At 38.2% G+C, this 24995-nt stretch overlaps 1 protein-coding gene across 11 annotated transcripts in view; it reads right to left on the minus strand.

The window, feature by feature from the left end:
- Positions 1–24995, minus strand: part of LOC134353577 (coiled-coil domain-containing protein 73-like) — a 157364-nt gene that overhangs the window by 81058 nt on the left and 51311 nt on the right. For 4 of the 11 annotated variants that reach the window (XR_010019640.1, XM_063061652.1, XM_063061648.1 and 1 more), the window contains exons 3-8: positions 15696–15767; positions 13626–13697; positions 12856–12891; positions 11564–11638; positions 9137–9175; positions 7812–7947 (exon numbers count right to left, since the gene is read on the minus strand). The exons of 2 other annotated variants lie outside the window; for them this stretch is intronic. Coding sequence is in view for 8 of the 9 variants with exons in the window: in XM_063061652.1 (XP_062917722.1) it covers positions 7812–7947; positions 9137–9175; positions 11564–11638; positions 12856–12891; positions 13626–13697; positions 15696–15767 (430 nt within the window). In the remaining variant the exon portion in view is untranslated. Of the gene's footprint in view, positions 1–7811; positions 7948–9136; positions 9176–11563; positions 11639–12855; positions 12892–13625; positions 13698–14798; positions 15048–15695; positions 15768–16047; positions 16103–16211; positions 16361–16745; positions 16779–24995 lie in introns of those variants that run through there. 5 more of the 11 variants (XM_063061651.1, XM_063061654.1, XM_063061653.1 and 2 more) reach the window with 5 other exon arrangements.

A 24995-nucleotide genomic window follows, 5' to 3' on the forward strand; every position in this document is an offset into this window, starting at 1 on the left:
TCCTGAAGAACAGGCACTCTGTCTGACCACAGCTGAGATGAGGACCACCTTAGCCATGGTAAACCCATGCAAAGCTGAAGGACAGAACAACATACCTGGTCAGGAGCTGAGGAATTGAGCAGCCCAGCTAAAAAAAAGTCTTAATAGACATTTTTAATATCTCTCTGAAACAGTCCACTGTCCCTGCAAGCTTCAAGGCAACCATCATCATTCCAGTGCACAAGAGGCCAATGGTAACTGGCCTAGATGATTACCACCCAATGACTTCAACAACCATGGAATGCTTTGAGTGGCTGGTAATGGATCATATAAAATCCCACCTTCCAGCTACATTAGACCATTTCCAGTTCATCTACCACTCAAACCAGTCCACAAATGATACCATAGCCTCAGCCCTCCACACCATCCTGTCCCACCTCAAAGACTATGCCTGGTACGCCAGGATATTATTCATCGACTTCAGCTCAGTGTTTAACACGATCATCCCTCAGAGGCCGGAGGGACTCAACGCCCCTCTCTGTAACTGGATCTTGGACTTCTTGATGGAAAGATCCCAGTCAGTCTGAGTTGGCAGCAGCATCTCAAGTTCCATCACACTAAGCACTGGTACCCATCCTCCATGCCCCAACCCCCAGGATTGTGTGCTCAGTCCTTTGCTGTTCACAGTGCTGACTCATGACTGCACAGCCAGATCCAGCTGAAAACACGTCATCAAATTCACTGATGATACCACAATGGTTAGCCACATCAACCATGATGACTCGGCATACATTCAGGAAGTAGACAGTCTTGTCAAATGGTGTGAGAACAACAACCTGAGTCTTAACGTGGACCAGGAAAGCACAGGTTGACCATTCTCCATTGCACATCAATAGTTCTGCTGTGAAGAGAGTGGAAAACACAAAGTTCCTTGGACCGCATGTAACAGACGTGTGTGATATATATTGCCTTGTTATTCCTTTCTCTTGCACTATTTATTTGTTTTTGTAGTTTATAGATTTGTAAATCTTTGCACTGTACTGCTGCCACAAAGCAACAAATTTCACTTTATATGTAAGTGACAATAAATCTGGCTCTGATTTCCACTCTGACTAATACTCACACTATACAAGGCTCCCAGGATTAGTCCCATTCAAGATCAGGGAGCAAACAGCAGAACCCTTTCCCAACCTTTCATATATATATTCTTTCAAAGAATGTGGGATCCACAGACTGACCCTACATTTAATTGTCCATCCCAGTATCAGAAATTAAACCCATCTAGTCTTGGCACCTTCTTCAGAGCAATATCAGCCTAACCACCAGCCTGGTCAGTAAATCTGGTTGAACTTTGGCTAGGTAAAATGGATTACAGTCATTCTTCAGTACATAAGTGTAAAGGAGAAGGAAATGATTGATGGGTGAACCAAATTGGTAAAGGTGCTGAGGAAGAGGACTTCTTGGAATGTATGCGGGATGGTTTTTTGAACCAACATGTTGAGGAACCAACTAGAGAGCAGGCTATTCTGGACTGGGTTTTGAGCAATGAGGAAGGGTTAATTAGCGATCTTGTCGTGAGAGGCCCCTTGGGTAACAGTGACCATAATATGGTGGAATTCTTCATTAAGATGGAGAGTGACATAGTTAATTCAGAAACAAAGGTTCCAAACTTAAAGAGGGGTAACTTTGAAGGTATGAGACGTGAATTAGCTAAGATAGACTGGCAAATGACACTTAAAGGATTGACGGTGGATATGCAATGGCAAGCATTTAAAGGTTGCATGGATGAACTACAACAATTGTTCATCCCAGTTTGGCAAAAGAATAAATCAAGGAAGGTAGTGCACCCGTGGCTGACAAGAGAAATTAGGGATAGTATCAATTCCAAAGAAGTAGCATACAAATTAGCCAGAGAAAGTGGCTCACCTGAGGACTGGGAGAAATTCAGAGTTCAGCAGAGGAGGACAAAGGGCTTAATTAGGAAGGGGAAAAAAGATTATGAGAGAAAACTGGCAGAGAACATAAAAACGGACTGTAAAAGCTTTTATAGATATGTAAAAAGGAAAAGACTGGTAAAGACAAATGTAGGTCCCCTGCAGACAGGAACAGGTGAATTGATTATGGGGAGCAAGGACACGGCAGACCAATTGAATAATTACTTTGGTTCTGTCTTCACTAAGGAGGACATAAATAATCTTCCAGAAATAGTAAGGGACAGAGGGTCCAGTGAGATGGAGGAACTGAGTGAAATACATGTTAGTAGGGAAGTGGTGTTAGGTAAATTGAAGGGATTGAAGGCAGATAAATCCCCAGGGCCAGATGGTCTGCATCCTAGAGTGCTTAAGGAAGTAGCCCAAGAAATAGTGGATGCATTAGTGATAATTTTTCAAAACTCGTTAGATTCTGGACTAGTTCCTGAGGATTGGAGGGTGGCTAATGTAACCCCACTTTTTAAAAAAGGAGGGAGAGAGAAACCGGGGAATTATAGACCGGTTAGCCTAACGTCAGTGGTGGGGAAACTGCTGGAGTCAGTTATCAAGGATGTGATAACAGCACATTTGGAAAGCGGTGAAATGATCGGACAAAGTCAGCATGGATTTGTGAAAGGAAAATCATGTCTGACGAATCTCATAGAATTTTTTGAGGATGTAACTAGTAGAGTGGATAGGGGAGAACCAGTGGATGTGGTATATTTGGATTTTCAAAAGGCTTTTGACAAGATCCCACACAGGAGATTAGTGTGTAAACTTAAAGCACACGGTATTGGGGGTAAGGTATTGGTGTGGGTGGAGAATTGGTTAGCAGACAGGAAGCAAAGAGTGGGAATAAACAGGACCTTTTCAGAATGGCAGGCGGTGACTAGTGGGGTACCGCAAGGCTCAGTGCTAGGACCCCAGTTGTTTACAATATATATTAATGACTTGGATGAGGGAATTAAATGCAGCATCTCCAAGTTTGCGGATGACACGAAGCTGGGCGGCAGTGTTAGCTGTGAGGAGGATGCTAAGAGGATGCAGAGTGACTTGGATAGGTTGGGTGAGTGGGCAAACTCATGGCAGATGCAATTTAATGTGGATAAATGTGAAGTTATCCACTTTGGTGGCAAAAATAGGAAAACAGATTATTATCTGAATGGTGGCCGATTAGAAAAAGGGGAGGTGCAATGAGACCTGGGTGTCATTATACACCAGTCATTGAAAGTGGGCATGCAGGTACAGCAGGCGGTGAAAAAGGCGAATGGTATGCTGGCATTTATAGCAAGAGGATTCGAGTACAGGAGCAGGGAGGTACTACTGCAGTTGTACAAGGCCTTGGTGAGACCACACCTGGAGTATTGTGTGCAGTTTTGGTCCCCTAATCTGAGGAAAGACATCTTTGCCATAGAGGGAGTACAAAGAAGGTTCACCAGATTGATTCCTGGGATGGCAGGACTTTCATATGAAGAAAGACTGGATGAACTGGGCTTGTACTCGTTGGAATTTAGAAGATTGAGGGGGGATCTGATTGAAACGTATAAGATCCTAAAGGGATTGGACAGGCTAGATGCAGGAAGATTGTTCCCGATGTTGGGGAAGTCCAGAACGAGGGGTCACAGTTTGAGGATAGAGGGGAGGCCTTTTAGGACCGAGATTAGGAAAAACTTCTTCACACAGAGAGTGGTGAATCTGTGGAATTCTCTGCCACAGCAAACTGTTGAGGCCAGTTCATTGGCTATGTTTAAGAGGGAGTTAGATATGGCCCTTGTGGCTACGGGGGTCAGGGGGTATGGAGGGAAGGCTGGGGTGGGGTTCTGAGTTGGATGATCAGCCATGATCATAATAAATGGCGGTGCAGGCTCGAAGGGCCGAATGGCCTACTCCTGCACCTATTTTCTATGTTTCTATGTTACTTCAGATCCAATGCAGCATAAAAATACAATAATCATAAAGAACACAATAAATAAAAATATATAAGATTGGCTTATTTACATGGAATAATCTTATGTATTTATATTTATCGTGCTTTTTTTTTTCTTGAGTATTGGGTTTCAGGCTCCTGTACCTCCTCCCTGACAGTAGTAAGGAGAGAAGAGCATGCTGTAGATGGTGAAAGTTTTATTGATAGATGTTGTCTTTTTTGGGGCACTGCTTCTTGTAGACATCCTCGATGGTGGAGAATTATCCATAATAGTTAAATATGCACCGTATATGGGGAAAACATTGTTCTGTATTCTTAACTCCCCATTCAAAGTTACAGAGCCGAGTCTGTCTGAGCAGTTGTACAAATTTTGAGTTGATCGAAGAAAATTAGTAACCAGATCTTGACACAAAAGCAGCTGAGATGGCAATGATGAAGGGTTTGAGCTATAGATCATTCAGTGCCCCGCCTTCAAACGTAAGACCCACAAAACCAGTGGGCCAATAATCAAAGCATAAATTATAGTCGGGGTTGCCAGAAGGCAGCCGGCTCTAATCTGTTTTACAACAGCATGAGATTTTTCAGCATTACTGTTTAGACAGTTCAGGGCTGAAAGACTGGCAAGTGTATAAGCATTGATGCTTCAAAATATTAGCTAGACGATCATTATGGCAAGATGCAAGTGGCATATTTACATTAATAATCCTCGGATGTTTTATTGTACCATCCAGCTGATTTGGAGTTTATGGAGGTAGCACCAATTGTTTCAGTTGCCTGTACTCCCAATATATTTCAATTTGCAGGATACACTATACCTATATCTCAAGAGTCAACCTGTACTCATTGATACTATACTTTTGAATCAATGAGATGCTATACTCATTGATTCTGTACTTTTGAATGTAGTACTTCATGTAGATTTTATTTTTGTAGTAACTTTCCACCTTATTTCACAGAATATATTCATTGCACCCCCTTCAGGTTGCTGTACCAACTGTAATCCTACAATAGCATTTCAGTTTCTTCCCTTTCTCAGGGAAATCCACCTAATTATTGGCAGGTCTCCAGTGGGAGCCTTGGAAATTTGTCAGAGTCACCAGAGGCACTGGAAAACCAGTCAGAAAATTTGCTAATGCAATGATCCTATGAGAATTTGAGCTTTATTACGTCAAGGTTGGTGCCTGCAAATGATAATCAAATTTTGGAAGAAATTATTGTTCAGTAACTTGCTCCAGGTTTGTACAGATTCAAAATAAGGATAAACAAAATGAATCTAAGCATAATGCAATATTAACAGTATGCAGTACATATCATAGGAGTCTGCAATTATTGCTTTACATTTGCTAAGAAGCATTTAAAGATTAACACACCAATGCATATGCATCTTACATGTATATAAAGCAGAACAGTTCTTTCTGAATAGCTTAATAGTTTACTTCACTTTGTATTGCAATTCCGGAAGGTTACTGAATCAATTTGGTTTAAATAAGTGAAGATACTCAAGAAATCAGGTCTTTCAACAGTAGTAAACATACATCATGATTATAAACAAAATTAGCTCCATTTAATCTTACACGCCACAACATAAACGTCATCATTCCTTAAAACTATATCTGTCACTTTCCCAGTGGTTACTTAAGTGCCTAAAAACAATTCTTAAGATTATCCATACAGACACTTCACTGATTATTCTACTTTTTTGCAGATACTTTTTAGAACTTCCATTAATTTGTAACTTTCTAATGCAGATAAACTTCCTAGAAGCTAAAAAAAATATAGTTTCCCAGCCTTGGTTGTATTCCAAGAGGGAAATGATTAATTTCTATTTGCCATGAAATTTTCACCCTCTGATGGTTCAAATAGACTGAATTGTCTTTTCACATTTCTTCCTAATTGATTTCAAAATGTTATTTTCAGTGTACCCATCATAAAAAGCAACAGAGAACAACTAAACAAAAAATAAGGAAAGGGAAGATGGAGTACGAAAGTAAATTAGCACAGAACATAAAAGCAGATAGCAGAAGTTTTTATAAATATATAAAGCGGAAGAGGGTGGCTAAAGTCAACATAGGTCCCTTGGAAGATGATAAGGGGAAATTGATATTGGGTGATAAGGAAATGGCTGAGGCATTGAACGACTATTTTGTGTCCGTCTTCACGGTGCAGGACACGCCTAATATGCCAAAGAAGTATGTTATGGATGAAATGGGAGGTGAGGACCTCAATAAAATCACTGTCACTAAAGAGATAGTGATGAGTAAACTAGAGGACCTGAAGGCAGATAAATCCCCTGGTCCTAATGGGACGCATCCTAGAGTGCTGAAGGAATTGGCCAAGGTTATAGCAGACGCGTTGGTATTCATTTATCAAAACTCTCTAGACTCTGGGCAGGTCCTGGCAGATTGGAAGACAGCAAATGTCACGCCACTTTATCTTTTTTTAAAAAGGATGTAGGCAAAAGACGGGCAATTATAGGCCAGTTAGCTTAAAATCTGTAGTCAGAAAAATGTTCGAAGCTGTCATTAAGGAAGAAAAAGCGAAACATTTACAAAGTAGAAAGGAGTGGTTCCATTAGACAGACGCAGCATGGATTCAGAAAGGGCAGGTCCTGTTTGACAAACTCACTGGAGCTCTTTGAGGACATAATGAGTGCAGTGGATTGAGGGGAATAGGTGGATGTCGTATACTTGGATTTCAAGAGGTGTTCGATAAAGTGCCGCACAAGAGACTTATAAATAAGATACAGATGCATGGAGTCGGAGGAAGTGTATTGGCATGGATAGTGGATTGGTTAACCAATAGAAAGCAGAGAGTTGGTATAAATGGGTGTTTCTCTGGTTGGCAGCCTGCGGTGAGTGGGGTGCCGCAGGGGTCGGTGCTGGGCCCACAGCTGTTTACCATTTACACTGATGATTTGGAAGAGGGAACTGAGTGTAGCGTAGCAAAATTTGCTGATGACACTAAACTGAGTGGAAAAGCAAATTGTACAGAGGATATGGAGAGTCTGCAGAGGAATATAGATAAGTTAAGTGAATGGGCCAAGGTCTGGCAGATGGAATATAACGTTGGTAAATGTGAGATCATCCACTTTGGAAGGAATTATAGAAGAGCAGATTATTATTTAAATGGTGAAAGATTGCAGCATGCTGATTTGCAGAGGGACTTGGGAGTGCTTGTGCATGAATCGCAAAAAGTCGGCTTACAGGTACAACAGGTTATTAAGAAGGCAAACGGAATGTTGGCCTTCATTGCTAAAGGGATTGAATTCAAGAGCAAGGAGGTCATGCTGCAACTATACAGGGTACTGGTGAGGCCGTACCTGGAGTACTGAGTGCAGTTCTGGTCTCCATACTTGAGGAAGGATATACTGGCTTTGGAGGCAGTGCAGAGGAGGTTCACCAGGTTGATTCCAGGAATGAAGGGGTTAGCCTTTGAGGAGAGATTGAGTTGCCTGGGACTATATACTCTCTGGAGTTCAGAAGAATGAGAAGGGATCTTATAGAAACATACAAAATTTTGAAAGGGATAGATAACATAGAAGAGGAAAGTTGTTTCCATTGGTAGGCAAAACTAGAACGAGGGGACAGAGCCTCAAGATTCAGGGGAGAAGATCTAGGATGGAGATGAGCAGAAACTATTTTTCCCCAGAGTGGTGAATCTGTGGAATTCTCTGCCCAGGGAAGCAGTTGAGGCTTTTTCACTAAATATATTTAAGAAACAGTTAGATAGGTTTTTACATAGTAAGGGAATTAAGGGTTATGGAGAAAAGGCAGGTAGATGGAGCTGAGTTTACAGACAGATCAGCCATGATCTTACTGAATGGCGGGGCAGGCTCGGTGGACCAGATGGCCTACTCCTGCTCCTATTTCTTATGTTCTTTATGTTCTTATAATGCATAGACACATATGATGCGTAGATTTACAGAGTTTATTTACCATTCTGTTCTAACCTTCCATGAGCTTGTATGATTAATCCACACTGATGACTTATTGCTGCAAATCGCTTCTCAACTTTACTCAGTTGACTAAGCTGGTTATCCTTTGCTATGTTCTGCAAATGTACTTTTTGCTCCTAGAAAACAGTAAATAAATGCATCTATCACCAATTCAGTTTCAAAAACATATTTTTACACTCCTGAGGTTAGAGTATCACCACACAATGATGAAATGAGGTCCTGGGTACATATGAATCCATTAAGGAGGGTTTGGAAGGGGGAGGAGAAGACAGCAGGAGCGCCAGGAAGGGAACAACTGATGCTGAGTGGTTCATGTGTTTATAAGTAATAAAAAATCATCAAACTGCATTTATATCTTGTTAAAGAGATTCTAAGGTACTCTGCAGAAATTGACAAAAAATAAACCAAGCGGGAAGACGAATGATTGAAAGGGTGATCAGCAGGACCATTTTTAAAAAAAAAGGAAAGCAGAGAGATTTACAGAACGAATTCCAGCAATGAACACTAATGTTATACTGTGGAAGATATATAGTCAATCAGAAATAAAAAGTGGAGTAAATTAAAATGATCCTGAAGGGAAATGACCCAAGATTTAAGAATTTTAACATTCTACCAATGGTAGATCAGGAACCAACACAGATTACCAAGGTCAGAGGTGAGTGAGAGTGTGTTGGATGAAATATGGAGAGCAGTGTTGATAAAGTAAGGATTAAACAACATGGAGGATGAGAAGCTAGCCAGGAGATCACTGGAATTGTTCACTTTAGATGCAAAATTCATCAGCAGAGACTGTTGGTAGGGAAGGACAGGGTTCACGGATTTGAGGTTATCAGGTAACAGACAAGGATAATGGAAAAAGAGAAAAAGGAAGGAATCAATGCAAGGGAAAATAGATGAAATTTTGGTTCTTTCGCGACAACAGTTTGGGACAACAACAGAGGCATCAAGAAGCAATGGAATATGACCTGCAAGAACATTCAACCTGGCATATATAACTACAATACACAATTTATTCAGTGTCTATTATATTAGAAAACATAAACAAGTTTATAATATTATTTGTATTGCCTACTTTTGCATTTCATTCTGATCAACAAAATGAAATTTTTCGACAGTCATGTCTTAAGCAGGTTTTAAAAAGAATCATCAGCAACTACTGCCTGAAATCAGTTAAACAATCAACTGAATGATTGAGTTTGAATCTCCAACTGCTTTCCTCTTACAATTTACTGTAGGCCCATCCCATTTATGTTTTGTATCTCACTATCTGGCCTGACCATGACTGGATAACAACATAATCCTTACCAATTCACTTAGCTTCTTTTCCAGATTATACTTGGAAACCTGAGTGGAAGGTGCATATTTGCTGTTAGTATCTCAGATGAAAACAACAGATTGGATGAAAGAAACACAATTGCTCAAAACCTGTATCACAAAAATCATTTTAAAACCTACAAGCATGATGTGATTCATCATAACTTCTTTCTTGTAATAAATGTAATAAGCATGAGCAAAATATCAGGGAAAAATAGAAAGCATAAAAACATTTACCTTTCCAGTTCTATTGTACTTCTCTGTGATGCTAGTTAATGTGCAATACTTAACATATTACTTCCAAATATATTACAATATTATGCTCCAATTCAGAAGAAAATTGTGAAGGACTAGGTTCATTTCAATTTATTGCAGTCACCATATTTTGAATTAAATGCTTTTTATCTCACACAATGTGTTTTAAAGAAACCTTTGGAGACTTTGCAATCCTGTAAAGCAAGATCAGCTGGCAAAAAATATTTCAATTTAAACTGTTGGACGAACCCAAATCCTCAACTGAACAGCTATGTTTTGCTTACTGCATCATTGCAAAAAGCAGTTTATTTTTCAAACTTCAGTATTCCTTTTTTCTTGTTTTCCATACCTGTACTCTGATTTAATTAAAATTCTTGTGTAAACTAAGTAGTTAGTTACTTATGTCACCTTTTGCTTGTTTTAATCATCTACTTAATACAGGGTGTGCTTTCAAAATCTACAAAATATCTCCTCTTGCCTGACCTTTTACGCTGTAGCTGTAAGGATTTGTTTGGCTTGTTCAGTCTGTGACATAGCATAGGTGATGTATAGGGTTTGCTGTGCTCTGCTGCACATGACACATAGGTACTGTAGAGTAATAAAAAGAACTCTTGGCCTTCTCTAAGTGAGATAATGGAATTTTTTACATTAAATGATATCGAGACCTATATAGATAAGACAGTATGATATTTGCCAGCACTTATGAGGTCAGAAACATCTAGTCCAAGAGTTAATGTAGAGGTTCCAGTCACTGGCTTCATTTTAGATACTGCTTTTTCAAGAGCTAGATATCAAATTACTCAGGTAATCTATCCACAGAAGCTCTTTACCTAGACTTGATGTGCTTGAAACAACTTGTATTTTATACAAAATTAATCCATTCTTACTAAAAAAAATAGTAATTATGTCTAGTCCTTCTGTATGATATTTACTTAATAAATTATTCACTTCCTTGCTAATATGACTTTCATTAATGGAGCAATAACAGTTATCACTGTGTCAGTCTAAAATTACGATTACTATTAATTCCATTTTAATATAAATGTATATATAAATAGCATGAACATTAATCTGTTTGTGCATGTACATTATTAAAGATTCAAAAACCAGCTTCTTTGATACATTTAATTTAATCCCAACCTTCCTAGGCTGATATTATTGTACAAAAATAATAATAAGACACAATTGCTAATATAACTTATTTACTGTCTACTATGGAATCCTTTGTTAACAAACTGATACACAATTTGACAATTTACTCCAATTGGTAAATGCAGAATTTTATAACCTTCACATAATTACAAAATATTATCTGCCTCTGGTTTTCTTTTTTTTATATTCAATTGTACATCACCCTTGATTTAGTATATTGATAATTTATAAGCAAAACAATAATTGTTTGATTAAAAACAGGCAATTGCGTAACTTTAATCAAGTCTGTTATACTTCTTAACTCCAAGACATTAAAACTAATTGAAAGGAAAACAAAATGCCGGCAGATAAGCATGTGTACTTTGTTTTTACTTTAATCAAGGTGCGCAGATATGACATGATGGCTTGATGTACATATAACCATAATGAATCATTTAAACAAATAACTGCTTAAAAAACAATATACTTACAACATTACTCAAATATTGCTGAAATATTAAATACTCAACAAAGTGCAATAGAATTGCCTTAAGATATTACAAAGTTTAAAAATTGCCTTTGTAGCATCTAGTTTATTTCGGCAACTATTCAAGTTAAATTTGAAGTTAAAATGCTTAATTATGATACAATGCTTTTTTCAGATTAAATTCATTGTTTCCTTACCATTTGGCTCATCAAATCTATGTCATCTCCACTAATTTCCCTGCTACTCAATCTTCCCACATTCTCATCAACTCTTCCCCATCTCCTCTTCCTTCCACCCCCACCAGTTCATACCACTCTATTTATCAGACCTGCAAGTCTTTGGGATGTTGAAGGATGCAGGCATAAGAAGACGGCATAAGTAGCACCAGATATTAGGATTGGTCCCGGGCCACAGAAGGTGTGAGGCAGCATCTCTACTGGTTCTGCTACTGTGCAACCATAGGCCATATTCATCCTTATTTCATATCCTACATTCTGCATCACTAATATTATTTTGAGAATGTGAAACACTGATCCATGTGTTACCTGTAACACTTTTAATTCTTCCTTCAGCCCACTGATTTCCCTTTCTTTTGACTCCAATGTAAGTTGGAATTTTCCCTGTAACAGACAATATACATTATCTTATCATCTGATCTACAGGCATTCTTCTACATGCAAAGAACTTAATTAGGAGGTGCTGAATAAAATGAACAAAGTTTTATTATATTAACAAAGAAAATTTATATTTGTTTGTCCAACAGCCTATTTATTTTTTCTAATGCACTGTATAGCGTTCATCCAAACAAAGATTATTAGACAAACATTATTGGAGAAGCAGATTTTTTGTTTACTTTTTTTTAGGAGTCATAAATTATGTGAATTATCAGCTGGCAACTGCCTATTTCTGTGAAGAGTCAAAATAAAATCAAGATCCATTTCCATTATTAAATTTTAGTTTTGATAATTGTGTTGACAAAATTCCTGGCAGGAACAACTTTGTAGATCTCTCTTTAAGACTAATATACTGACAATTAACATTTGTAATTACTAAAGTCAGATGCATCTCACAAAAGTATAAAACTGAAATAATAGCTAAATCAGAAAAAGACACAATAACCATAAAGTCAAAAAGGCATTGAAACTACAAACTTAAAAATAGAAAATGTAGGAAATGTTCATCAGACCAGGTAAAGAGGATAAAGAAATACAATTAACACTTCAAATCAATTAACTTTTTCCCAAGCTGAGAACATTTCCAAAACAGGTTTGTTTAAACCTGCAGAGAAGGGGGAGGGATGGGAAGAACAAAGCGAGTTTGGAGATCAAGATGGATGACACAGATTACGATTGATTAGGAGAGGGTGTTGCAGGCTTGTTAATGTCAATTAATCTGTCCAGAGGACATTTTAATAGAAGAACAGAGAGGATCAGAAAACCTGTTGGAAAGGTGATAACCAGATCACAGCAGTTGCTGGATATCTAAAGGATGAATGCCGGCAAATCATGCTACACTTAAGAGTGAGAGAAATATTTGGAGTTTTAACTCTATTATGGATACCGCCTGGCCTAATGAACATTTAAAGCATTTTCAGCTTTTGCTACAAGATTCTGCCAGTATTTTGCATTTCAATTCCTGGCCAGTTCTTATACAACTTTTTCTCTCTCTGCAGATACGGCCTAACCTATTGGCCTTTCCCAGAATTCTCCTGAGTTTCAGATTTCCAGAAACTATTATGTCCAGTATTTCACAATTTCAGCAACAAAAAATTAGCAAATAAGTTTTTAAAATAATGTGTATTCTTCTATGCAGCTATAGCATTCAAAATAAGTAATACCTTTTCTTCTTCCACTGCATTTATCTGGGTCTGAAACTGTAAGGAACAACTCCAGTTAATATCAATGTTTATTAAAATAAAGTTAAAACAAGCCCATATCATAATTCCCTTCCACTTGGCCACAATTTACTTTTATACTTCATAGGCCGCATGTTATAAAATTTAAATCAGATTTAAAATAAGGTATTTTTGCTTGCATTGGTACAAATCTATGCAAGATAATTACTGTCTTACTGTCATGTCCACAAATAATTCGTCAGAACATTCTAAGAAAGATCAACAAGTAAAATATATGCAAGTCAATATTTTATCTAAATTGATGAAAGACATAACAGAAAAATACTAGATTTAAGCAGTGTTGGATAGCCCACAAGAACCCAATGTTGTTCTAAGAATTTCAGCTTAAAAGGTGTGGTGTTGATTAGATACTTTAAACGTGAAAATAAATGATATACCTAAATGAACATATGCAATTTAAATTTTAAGGCATGTTATTAAGAATATTGCCTTTTGGTTTTAACCAGTAATAATTACTTATCTTTGGTACTGCCTTATATCCATCTTATGCAAACAATGGAATGGTTCAAAATATCACAAGAATACTTTAATAATAAAACTTAAAAACCCATATTCCAACAATATAAATAGATTAAACTATAGAGCTTTTGCATTATTAAAATTTATGTACCATTAGAATTTAATGATCTTATGTCACAAACTCTTTTATTGTCAAACATTTTTTCTTTAAATCGATCACAAAAGATACATACCTGCTTTTTTAGGGCAAATACGGCTTCTTCATGCTGACTAGATAATGCATTGTACTGATGCTGTAATGATTCCTGCTTTGCAAATAAACATCAGTGAACCAAGCTATTGTCAATAACTAAAGGAAGCAAATGTCAGCCTTTTGTGAACACCGAGAAGAGATGACAATATTTACATACAACAGTTTTGTAATTAATACATCTGTGTACAAACAAGTTAATATATTTTAATTATAATTGTAAAATGACTTTGAGATTATCAAATTTCAATGTACTACAGTGCATTTGAGCTTGGATTGTTCTTGTTATATACAATAATTCAAATGCAATGGCTGACCTTAAATAATGTTATATGGCTTAAAAGCAGAGATCAACGAGTACTACAGTTTGCAGAGTGATCAGGCGTGAATTTTTAAGCAAAGACTGTGTGGAAAATTAATTTTCTGGGTAAAGGGGGCAAGGGCAGAAAGAAGAAAAAACTCTAAAACTTCTTTATGAAATGACTGAATGTACAGTTTATCTTAATAAGCCTTCAAGTAGAAACACACAAAACCATCATCTAGGTAGGGTTACATGTCTGCTTGTCACTAAATGAAGTTGTTTATTGTGACCAAGTTGCCAAATACTTCCACAATTGTTTTAAAGAATACTGTCCATTACTAATGCTCTTTAACTCTACGCATTTCCCCAACATAAAGCAATTGAACATTTAAAAAAAAGCATTCCTGGTGTTTCAGATATAAAATATTTAATTTCTGTATTGTGAACATTTTGTCTTTTCCTTCCAAAATTATTCAAGCATCAATTGGTTCTACAAAATCAATAAATGGCATATATAGTTTAGTATCTAATTCCATCATGACAGCCATCGTGTCATGACCATTTTATTTTCCTCAATGACTACCTTTCAATTCTTCAGTGCTTATTTCACATTTGTTAGTCACCAATCATATAGCTCAAATCTTTTTCTCTCTATGTCGGTTTTCTAATCAATAATATTCCTAAGGAATTAAATTCTTACATGCATAAACCATGACATAAACCATTAATAGCAATGCAGAAAACGAAATTACTAATGTATCTAGGCTCAAATCTAAAAACTCTCAATACCCATTTCAGGCAGCTTGCCTCACCACATCAATTTCTAACATACTAAATTCTAAGTACACCCCCTACCAAGTGTTTCATGATCTTCAGCTACCCAGCCAAGGGATTTTCTGGACTTCAAGACAACTCAAATGTGCACAAGCAGTAAGGCAGGGAGAAAGATCCTCTGTTAACTGAAGAGAAAGAAAACCTTACTGAAGCAGGGGGAGGAGAGGTACGAGAGGGCAACCAATAAATCTGGATGCCTTCAGACATGTTTTTGAACAGGACACATCAAGATTCATTGTAAATATTTATTGCACATGGAATTAGGGATTTCTGCACTGTACATTGTGATCAAGTTCACAAATTAATGTTGTTTGCTACACAGGAATCAAATGCTTTAAAATGACAGACAGTTCTGTTTTTTTTTTATCAACGATCACTGGTTATGGAAGCTGCACAAGTACAGTATTCCAATTGCTCCCAGTCTAATCTGGTTAGTTGTAACTTAAAGGGTTTAATATAAAAATAGTTTAAAACAAATAGATGAAAAAACATTTTTGTAAGGTGCTACTGTTTTAATCAATCTACAGAACAATTGTACATCAGACTACCAGAAGTCACAATAGGAGCCTGCTGTTGGGATTACCCAGAGACAAACAACCTGTCAACAACCCATCATAATTCTATTTTATTTATTCAGAGTAGCATGGCACCAAAAATAAGTGGCCAGTAGTAGAATGAGCTGTAACTTCCCATCAAGTAAAAGTGTATATATGCGTGTTGAGGTAGCAAACAAAGGAAATTGTGTTAGAAAGAACAACAAATAAGCATCATAGATTTCTTTCGTTTCACAAGAGAAATCACCAAAACCAAATCATCACAAACTATTCATGGCTCTTTATTAACTACATCTATTAAAGAAGTATACATTTTGTATGATTTCTAACACTTTACTATATTTTCTATGTACCAATACAATACCTTTTGCCACTCTAGTTCTTGTTTTTCCACCACAAGGTTACTGATTTGTTCTTCATACCGACTTTCTGCTGCCTAAAACATGCACTAAATCAGTATAAAAACTTAGTAAAACTCAAACTTTAATTATCCCAGCAGTAGTCCAATTTGCTGTATGACTTGGCAAAACAATTCAATAAACTGAACGGACTGTAACTATATTTTATATGATACATAGCTTTTTATTGTGATGATAAAAATAAAGTTTGTAACATTTATACTATAAAGCAAACAATTTTTACTGAAAGCTACATCATACAAAACTGTAATTATTCCTCCTCCACTACCCCAAGGTGGAAAAAATAAAGCAAATTACCTCATGCACCTCCCGATTTTTTTTTTTACTTAGAGGTAGGAGTACAAACCTAGTGCTGTGTTATTTATAAGATGTCATTAGAGAATGCTGCTACCATAACAGCAGAAATTACACACAAGATAAAGCACTTAAGTATTTCAAAGTAGAGGATAAAAAATATGCACCAAAGAAAGGTCATGCTTCATTGCTGAAGTTTTACAATGAAAACTCCACAGCAACCTTTAACTTCATCTATTCACCACCACAACAGCAGAATAAACTTCCACAGCGACAAAGGTAATCTGTTGTGTGCACAGTATTTGAAATCTGAAATGACCTTGCCCACCAAACAAATCTGTTTCAACTTCATAAATATGATTAATTTTATCAAACCAACCAATCTTCTTTACTGAGCAAGACTTCAACATATACAGCAGACTGCCCTGCTCCTGGCCCGCTGCCCACATACCCAACTCTTGCTTACTCTGACTTTCTCTGGATGAGAGCAGTATGGTAAACTGAATAAGCCCACATCAGGCAGGTATCCTGCCTAGGTGGAGCAAGGTACAAGTATACTACCCCAGGTAGCACATCCCAAGTCTTTAACTGCAAAACAAATTTTTAAAAATATTTAAAATAAATTTAACAAAATCCACATCAGAGCATTAACAAATAATTAACATAATTACAAAATAAATTACTCACTTAAATGCACTTACTTTTTCCATCCAAGCCATCTGTGATATAATGCTGAGGACCAACTAAAACTGTATTTTGACCCTCTTCCTTTTTAGTACATCACTGTTAGAGTTCACTGACAAGCATTCGACTGTTAATAAATGAAATTTCAAGAAAGCTAAGGAAAAAAATGTTGATTGCCAATGGTCCGCTTAGGGAACCCCTAAGCTATCAGCTGCCACAATTTGCTCTATAATCCAGATCATCATGACATTCTGATGCTCTGTTGCAGGTGTTATCTTCTGAATAAGGTCGTGTCTGCTTATTTGTGTAGATGTTGAGAGACTCCACGGAACTATCTGAAGAGCAAGGGAGATATCTTCCCTGAGGGTGATCAATAATTTTCCCGTCAGCCAAGACCAGCTGAACACAGAACAACTTGACATTAATCAGACTGTTTTTATCTAGAATCTAGCCATATATCGAATGGTTGCCATTTTCACTTGGTAGTGACACTAGCTGCACTTCAAATACAATCCCTTGTGTAGGAAATGCTTTGGACCCAAACTTTTTATTCACTTAAAAGTATAATGGAACGTCACCAAGTTATATAAAGTTATGTTCCAAAAATAACTTTGCAAGTTAAAGAACAGTTTAAAGGTAATGTACAAAATAAAGCCACAAACTAGTTTTCTCAAATCACATACAAAATGCTGGGGGAACTCAGCAGGTCAGACAGCATCTATGGAAATAAACAGTCAACACTTTGGGCCAAGACCCTTCTTCAGGACTCATTTTCTTAAATGGTTGTTTGTCACCATACCTTTAAGTGGTTAAGGAGTGATCTTTCAAAGGTTTGCAATAATCAGCTGAAAGTGAAAATAATCAGCTGAAAATTATTGGGGAAATAACTAAGATGTTGGGAGGCAGGTATAAAGGGGAAAGGGGCGGTGGGGGGAATGTCAGAAGCAGGGTTTCTAATGCACCAGAGAATGACGGGTGTGTAGAGACACTACTAGGGGTGGTGTAGGAGGCAGATACATTAGGGATATTTAAGAGACTAGGATAAGCACATGGATGAAAGAAAGATGGAGGGCTATATGAGAGGGAAATATTAGATGAATGCTGAAGTAGGTTAAAAAGACGGCACAACATTGTGGGCTGAGAGACCTGTACTGTGCTGTAATGCTCTACGTCCTAACTGGTCATCATTTGTACTTGCAGAATATCTTATGAGCACATCAAATATACGGTGGAACCAAATGAAATGGAACATTGCAGCCTAATTGGAATAGACAAAATCTGTGTTACCTTTTCATTGATTTTCAATTATCTGGTTCCACTGCAAATAACAGATTTTGCAGGAACACCAGTGACAATAACTTCTGTCAGACAACTTTAATGGAATATTCAAATGTTGCAACCCATTAGCAAATTTATATTTGGCATTTGAGAAAATATATTATTGTATCATCAAATTGAGGGGATATGTGTATATGGTCTATAATTTTTCTATAATGGTCAAAACAAATCAGTATTGAAATAAGATCATAGCTCTAAGTCTCCACAGGCAGTCAATGTCAGGCAAATTAATGATAAAAGGGAGCCAAAAGAAGAAATGGGAAACCAACAATTCTCAGCAAATAATCTGCTACATGCTGACAATGTTTTAAGCTGACTACTGGTTATATTACAATATGGAACAACCCCCTACTCGCTTATCATTTAAGCCTTAGCTCAGCTTGAGTTCTATCTGTGATACCATTACTTCACCGATCATAACTGCCTCCTTTAAGGTTCATTCCACCCCTCTACCATTGAATAAGTTCCTTGATCCAATAAACTAAACTGCAGTGGTAGAATCAGTTGAAGTACACGGAAGTAGGATATTGGCTCCCAGTCCACCAATGTCTTGATTTTTAAATCCTTTCTTTGAATCTCTCTGAAATCTTAACCTTGGCAATTTCTGTAAACATCTCCTCTGCTCTGCTATCCCTTCAGGAATGCTGTTGTTTCTTTTTCAGTTCTGCTCTCTTGAATGACTCCACTTTCTTTGCTCCATATCTGATGATAATGTCTTCAACAATTTAAGCCCTAATCTCTGAAACCCTTTCCCAAAACATATGTGTCATCAACACTTCTCTTTTAAGATTTCCTTAAGAATCCACTTTCCTTTAAGCATGCATTTTTTCACTTCCACTAATTTCTCAATTTTTGGCTTGTTACCATTTTCTGTTAGAAAGTATCTCTTTGTAGTACCCTTACAATGTTTACAAAGCAGCTAAACTGCAGGGGCTGTCACTAGATATTCCACCTTGACCCCAATTCAGGGCAAATTTATCAGAAAGGTGAACCAGCCTCACAGATCACCTATTCAAAAGAACACTATTGTGGTCAATACTACAGGTGGAATGGTGCAAAACATTCTATTTAAGTACAGAATCAAATGCTGGTCATGATGCACATGTACTGAAGATTCCTCGTTATTAGGGAGATCAAAATTGAATGAAAGAGGATGCAAGTAGTCAGAAAGCTCGAAGTTAATGAACGTGTAACCCCATGGAAGGATCTAGATGCTTCACGCAATGGCAGACCTCACTGACAATGGATTGTGTACCATGCCACAGCAACTCCCCCAAACAGCCAGCACATTTTTATTTGTTGCAAGAAGTTATTTCCTAAGCAGAATGTTTTGATTGGAGAGACTTCTGCTTCTTGACCCTGAACATATTTAGGGACAAACTAGCTTAGGTCAAGAAAGTTTCAAAAAAAAAATCTGCTGTTAGGTTACTTTACTCTTTTCTGTGTGTTCATAATCTACCTCCTACAAAATTGCAATTTTTCCTTTCTCATGACTCTAAGCCAAATAGTTTTCATACTTCACAGCCTCCTCTGTTTTGATACTCTGATTGGGATATCTCAAAATGCCCCAGTGAAAAAGGTGAAACAAAGGGTAAGCTTAAGAAGATTTCTTGGCAACACAACATCAGTTATAAAAACATGATCATCTTACAAAAAAATAAATCATATTGAAACAGAGTCTCTTTATGATACTTTTTCCACAGTTTATGGGAAAGAAAGTTGACAAAATCCTATAAAACTACCTTAATTTATGTCGGTCCCTTTTAGGTATAATATAATAACTGATCTTTAATTTGTGATGAACAATTTCCACTGTTTTCTAGGGTCAACCACTCAGGTTCAAATAAAACTTACTTGATGTTGTTCAGCAAAAGTAAGGTTTCACACAACATTCTGATTTTAGTGCACAAGGTGCCAGCTGGAGGCCAGGTAATATAAAAAGTCTGTACTTCATTAAGTTTGGTATCCAAAGAACTCTTCCTATGTCAGGTCGAACATGAAATCACTTGAAGAATCCAAATTGTTTTTGCAACACCTATGTGTTTTTATCAAGAACAGAAATGAAATAACTCCAGTACTGTCACCACTTGTTGGCACTTTGAGGTCAGAGCTTATTTCTCAATGTGAATTAATCTACACTGGTTAAACAGGCAAGACATGGGTGAATTAATGAGCTCAGCCTATCTGCTGAAAGCAGTAGTGCGTAAGAAACAGTACCAGAGAGAACTGTTGATCTATGGTAAATAAACCACACACTGACAACCTATAAAACTTGTATTTAACTCTGGGGAATATATTAACAAACCTCTCAAAAACAAAGCATGCAATCAAGGGAGAAATCACAAACAAGAGAAAATCTGCAGGTGCTAGAAATCCGAGCAACACACACGAAATACTGGAGGAACTCAGCAGGCCAGGCAGCATCTCCAGCATTTTATGTGTGAATCAAGGAAGAAATATTTTTGAGCAGAAAATTAGCTTTGTATCCATGATTCATGGGAAATACAATTTATAGGAAATAATGACTGTAATGTCCACGTCAAAAAAAGGCACAATGAATAAATGTGAATTTTATAAAGCTTCTTCAAATTCCCTTCACAACACAGATCATTCTCAGTCTGCTCCAGAGGTAATTTAGAGCTATTAATGACCAGCAGGCGCCAACTGTACTTATTACTTTAATGAAGTTTATAACTTTGAACTAATGTCTAGTCTTTTACAAAGACTGAACCCACTGAATCCTGAAAAAAATTGTTTACTGGTAGTATTTTAACTCACGGTGGCCAGGAGAGTGCTGCAGAACAAAAACCTAGGGGTGCAAGTACATAGATTTCAGTAAGTGATGACATAGGTAAACACAGGTGAATAAGGACTTGAAAGGAAGAAAAGGGGGAGGAGCACCAGAGGAAGGCGATGGGCAGGCAAGGAGATAAGGTGAGAGAGGGAAAAGGGGATGGCGAATGGTGAGGGGGGGGGCATGACTGAAAGGTTGAGAAATTGATGTTCATGCTAGCAGGTTAGAGGCTACCCAGACTGAATATAAGGTGTTATTCCTCCAGCCTAATAGTGGCCTCATCGTGACAGTCGCCTCACCTGGAAGGACTGTCTGGAGACCTGAATGGTAGTGAGGGAGGAGGTGTAGGGGCAGATGTAGCACTTGTTCTGCTTGCAAGGATAAATGCCAGGAGGGAGATCAGTGGGGAGGGACAAATGGATGTAGGGAGCGTAGGTGAAACAACCCCTCACCTGTGAGCCTACTGGGATCATATACTGTCTCTGGTGCCCCTGGTGTGGCCTCCTGTATATCGGTGAGACCCGATGTAGATTGGGAAACCACTTCACCGAGCACCTACGGTCCATCCGCCAGAAGAAGCAGGATCTTCAAGTGGCCACCCATTTTAATTTCACTTCTCATTCCATTCCGATATGTCAATCTATGGCCTCCTCTACTGTCACGATGAGGCTACACTAAGGCTGGAGGAAACACACCTTATAGTCCACCTGGGTAGCCTCCAACCTGATGGCCTGGACATCAATTTCTTGAACTTCCAGCAATGGACACCCACACCCTCACCATTCCCTACCCTCTTTTCCCTCTCTCATCTTATCTCCTTGCCTGCCCATTGCCTCCCTCTGGTGCTCTTCCCCCTAATCTTTCTTCCATGGCCTTCTATCCTTTCCTATTAGATTCCCCCTTCTCCAGTCCTGGATCTCTTTCACCAATCTATTTCCCAGCTCTTTACTTCAACCCTCCCTCTCTTGGTTTCACCTATCACCTTGTGTTTCTCCCTCCCCTCTCCCTACCTTTTAAATCTACTCATCTTATTTTCTCCAGCCCTGCAGCAAGGTCTCAGCCCAAAATAGTGACTGTACTCGTTTCCATATATGCTGCCTGGCCTGCTGAGTTCCTCCAGAATTTTGTGTGTGTGTTGCTTGGATTTCTAGCATCAGCAGATTTTCTCTTGTTTCTGCTTTCATGGAGTAAAGGAGGCTAAGGAGTGACCTTAAAGTTATTTATAAAGTCATGAGCACACAAAGTGATAGAGGAACTCAGCCAGTCAGGCAGCATTTAGGGAGGTGAATAAATGGTCAAACTTTTAGGCCAAGACTCCTCAGCACTCCTGGAAAGGAAAGAGACAGAAGCCAGAATAAGAAGGAGAGGGAAGGGAGATGGTTAAAGCCAGGTGAGGAGGAAGATAGGTGGCTAGGGGAGGGGAATGAAGTAATAAACTGGGAGGTGGGAGGTGATAGGTGGAAGAGCTAAAGGGCTGTAGGAGGAGGAATCTGATAGTAAAGGACAGTGGATCATGGAACAAAAGAAAGAAGGAGGGATACCAGAGCATGATGATGATTAGGTGAGGAGAAGAGGTAGCTAGAATGGGTAATGAAAAAAAGAGAAAGGGGAAGGGGGAGAAATTACCAGCAGTTGGAGAAATTGATGTTCATGCCATCAAGCTGGAGGCTATCCTACAGAATATGAGGTGTTGCTCTTCCAATCTGAGAGTGGCAGTAGAGGATGCCATGGGCCAACATGTCAGAATGGGAATGGGAATGGGAAAGGGAAGTTGAATTGAAGTGGGTGGCCACTGGGAGATCCTGCACTTTACGGACCACAAGATGGGTTTTTCCCAGGGTAATGGAGTCTAAAGCTGGAGTTCATAGTTCAAGGTGAGAGCAGAATGATTTAAAGGGAATCTGAGGGGCAAGTATTTCCACACAGAGAGTGGTGGATATATTAGACTGAACTACCAGAGGAGGTAGTTAAGGCGGGTACAATAACAATATTTACAGATATTTGGACAAGTACATGGATAGGAAAGGATTGGAGGGACATGGGTTAAATATGGTCAAATGGCACTAGCTTAAATGAGCATCTTGAGTTGGGCCAAAGGACTATTTCCATGCTGTATGACTCTATGACTTTAATAATTCACCATTGTTCCCTGCTCTGACTCTTTGAAAACCTGATTAGCCCCTGCCAATGCTACTTCGCCTACAGGACCACACTTTTTTTTTCACCATTCCAGTACATATCCAATTCCACATCAGATGTTACAGTCAAACATAGCTCACCACCTTCTCAGGCAAGGCATCTAAGATCAAAACATCCCACAACACAACATAATTTTCTTTATTTTCCATCTTATTCTTCTGCCAGTTATCTTTATCCTGTATTTGAAGCAGATGAGCACTTCTGGAAAGTTCCCTCATCAAAACATACACCAAATTTAGATCTTTTGGAAGCAGTTAGACTTTATAGCAGCCAGATGATGATTGAATAAATTAATAATCCTGCCCTTTTGGAACAGTGCATCAGCCCTGTGACCATGAACAGGAGATTTACAATCACAGGGATTTTGAGGATTGCCAAGTTTTCTAAATATTTTTTAGTCAAGTACTATGAAAACTCTACTATCTGATGACATCAACTGATACCTACTCCTATAGATGGCAGAAACCTATACTTCAAGATGGCATTCAACAACTGAAATCATTCAGGATTCACAAAGATTCTTTACGGTGGCTGGAATTATTTCCCAAATATAACTATAAATAAACATGATTTAGGGAAACAAACTTTGCAGCCCACTACATTCGCTGAAGTAGTACCTTAGGGCAGTGCCCTTAGCCCAAACATCTTGACTTGTATCTATAAACATCTTTTCAAATCAAATGATGTTGTTCACTAAATGACTTTGCAATGTTCACCTGTTTAAAACTGTTCTTGTAATGAACCTTTCCATACCCCCCGGTTTCCAATAGACCTACTTTCCATGCATGGGGTAGCAAGCAAATCAAATGCTATGTAAAAACCACGTCCAATGAAGTAATGTTCATTGTCACCAGTGCCAAATTCTCCACATGCCTGGAACTGAAGCTGTTATTGTAGCTTCATTTCCAGTAAAATTAACCAACATTTCCAGTAACACAATCAAGTAACATTAATCAGCATTTGAATTACATCTAGCAACCTCAGAAAACTCCATCAGTGGCATCCTCCCTCAGTATTACCTAGTGTTCTGAGATGGATGCACTTCCTATTGCTTGATCATTTCTGGATCAAAATACTGGAACCCTCCGTCAGATGTCATTTTCAGAATCAGGTTTAATATTGCTGGCATACCAACCATTTTAATTTCAATCTATATTCCCATTCCGACATGTGGGTCCATGGCATACATGTTGGGATGGGAATGTAGATTGAAATTAAATAGTCTGGGTAGCCCTCAACGTGATTTCATAAACATTGATTTCTCCAACTTCCGGTAATTTTTTCTTCTCCCTCCTTCTTCAATTCCCTACTCTGGCTACCCTCTGACCTCTTCTCACCTGCCTATCAGCTCCCCCTGGTGCACCCCCCCTCCTGCCCTTTCTCCCGTGGTCCACCCTCCTCTACTATTAGATTCCTTCCTCTCCAGCCTTTTACCTTTTCCAACTATCACCTCCTAACTTCTTATTTCAACCCCCTCCCTCACCCACCTGGCTTCACCTATCACCTTCTAACTTGTATTCCTTCCCCTCCCCCACCTTCTTACTCCGGCTGCTTCCCCCTTCCCTTCCAGTCCTACTGAATGGCCTTGGCCTGAAACATAAACTGTTTATTCATTTTCATAGACACTGTCTGACTAGCTCAGTTTCTCCAACATTTTGTGTGTGTTGCTTTGGGTTTCCACCATCTAAAGAATCTCCTACGTTTATGTCATGAAATTTGATGTTTGGCAGCAGCAGTAGATTGCAATAGATAATAATAAAGAAAACTATAAATTACAATAAGAAATATATATTTTTATATAGATTAAATTAGTGCAAAAAGAGAACAAACAGAAATATTGAGGTGGTGTGCATGATTCATTGTCCATTTAGAAATCTTATGGCAGAGGGAAAGTAGCTGTTCCTAAAATATTGAGTGTGTCTTCAAGTTCCTGTAC

Source organism: Mobula hypostoma, chromosome 11 (assembly GCF_963921235.1).
Source record: "Mobula hypostoma chromosome 11, sMobHyp1.1, whole genome shotgun sequence".
NCBI lineage: Eukaryota > Metazoa > Chordata > Chondrichthyes > Myliobatiformes > Myliobatidae > Mobula > Mobula hypostoma.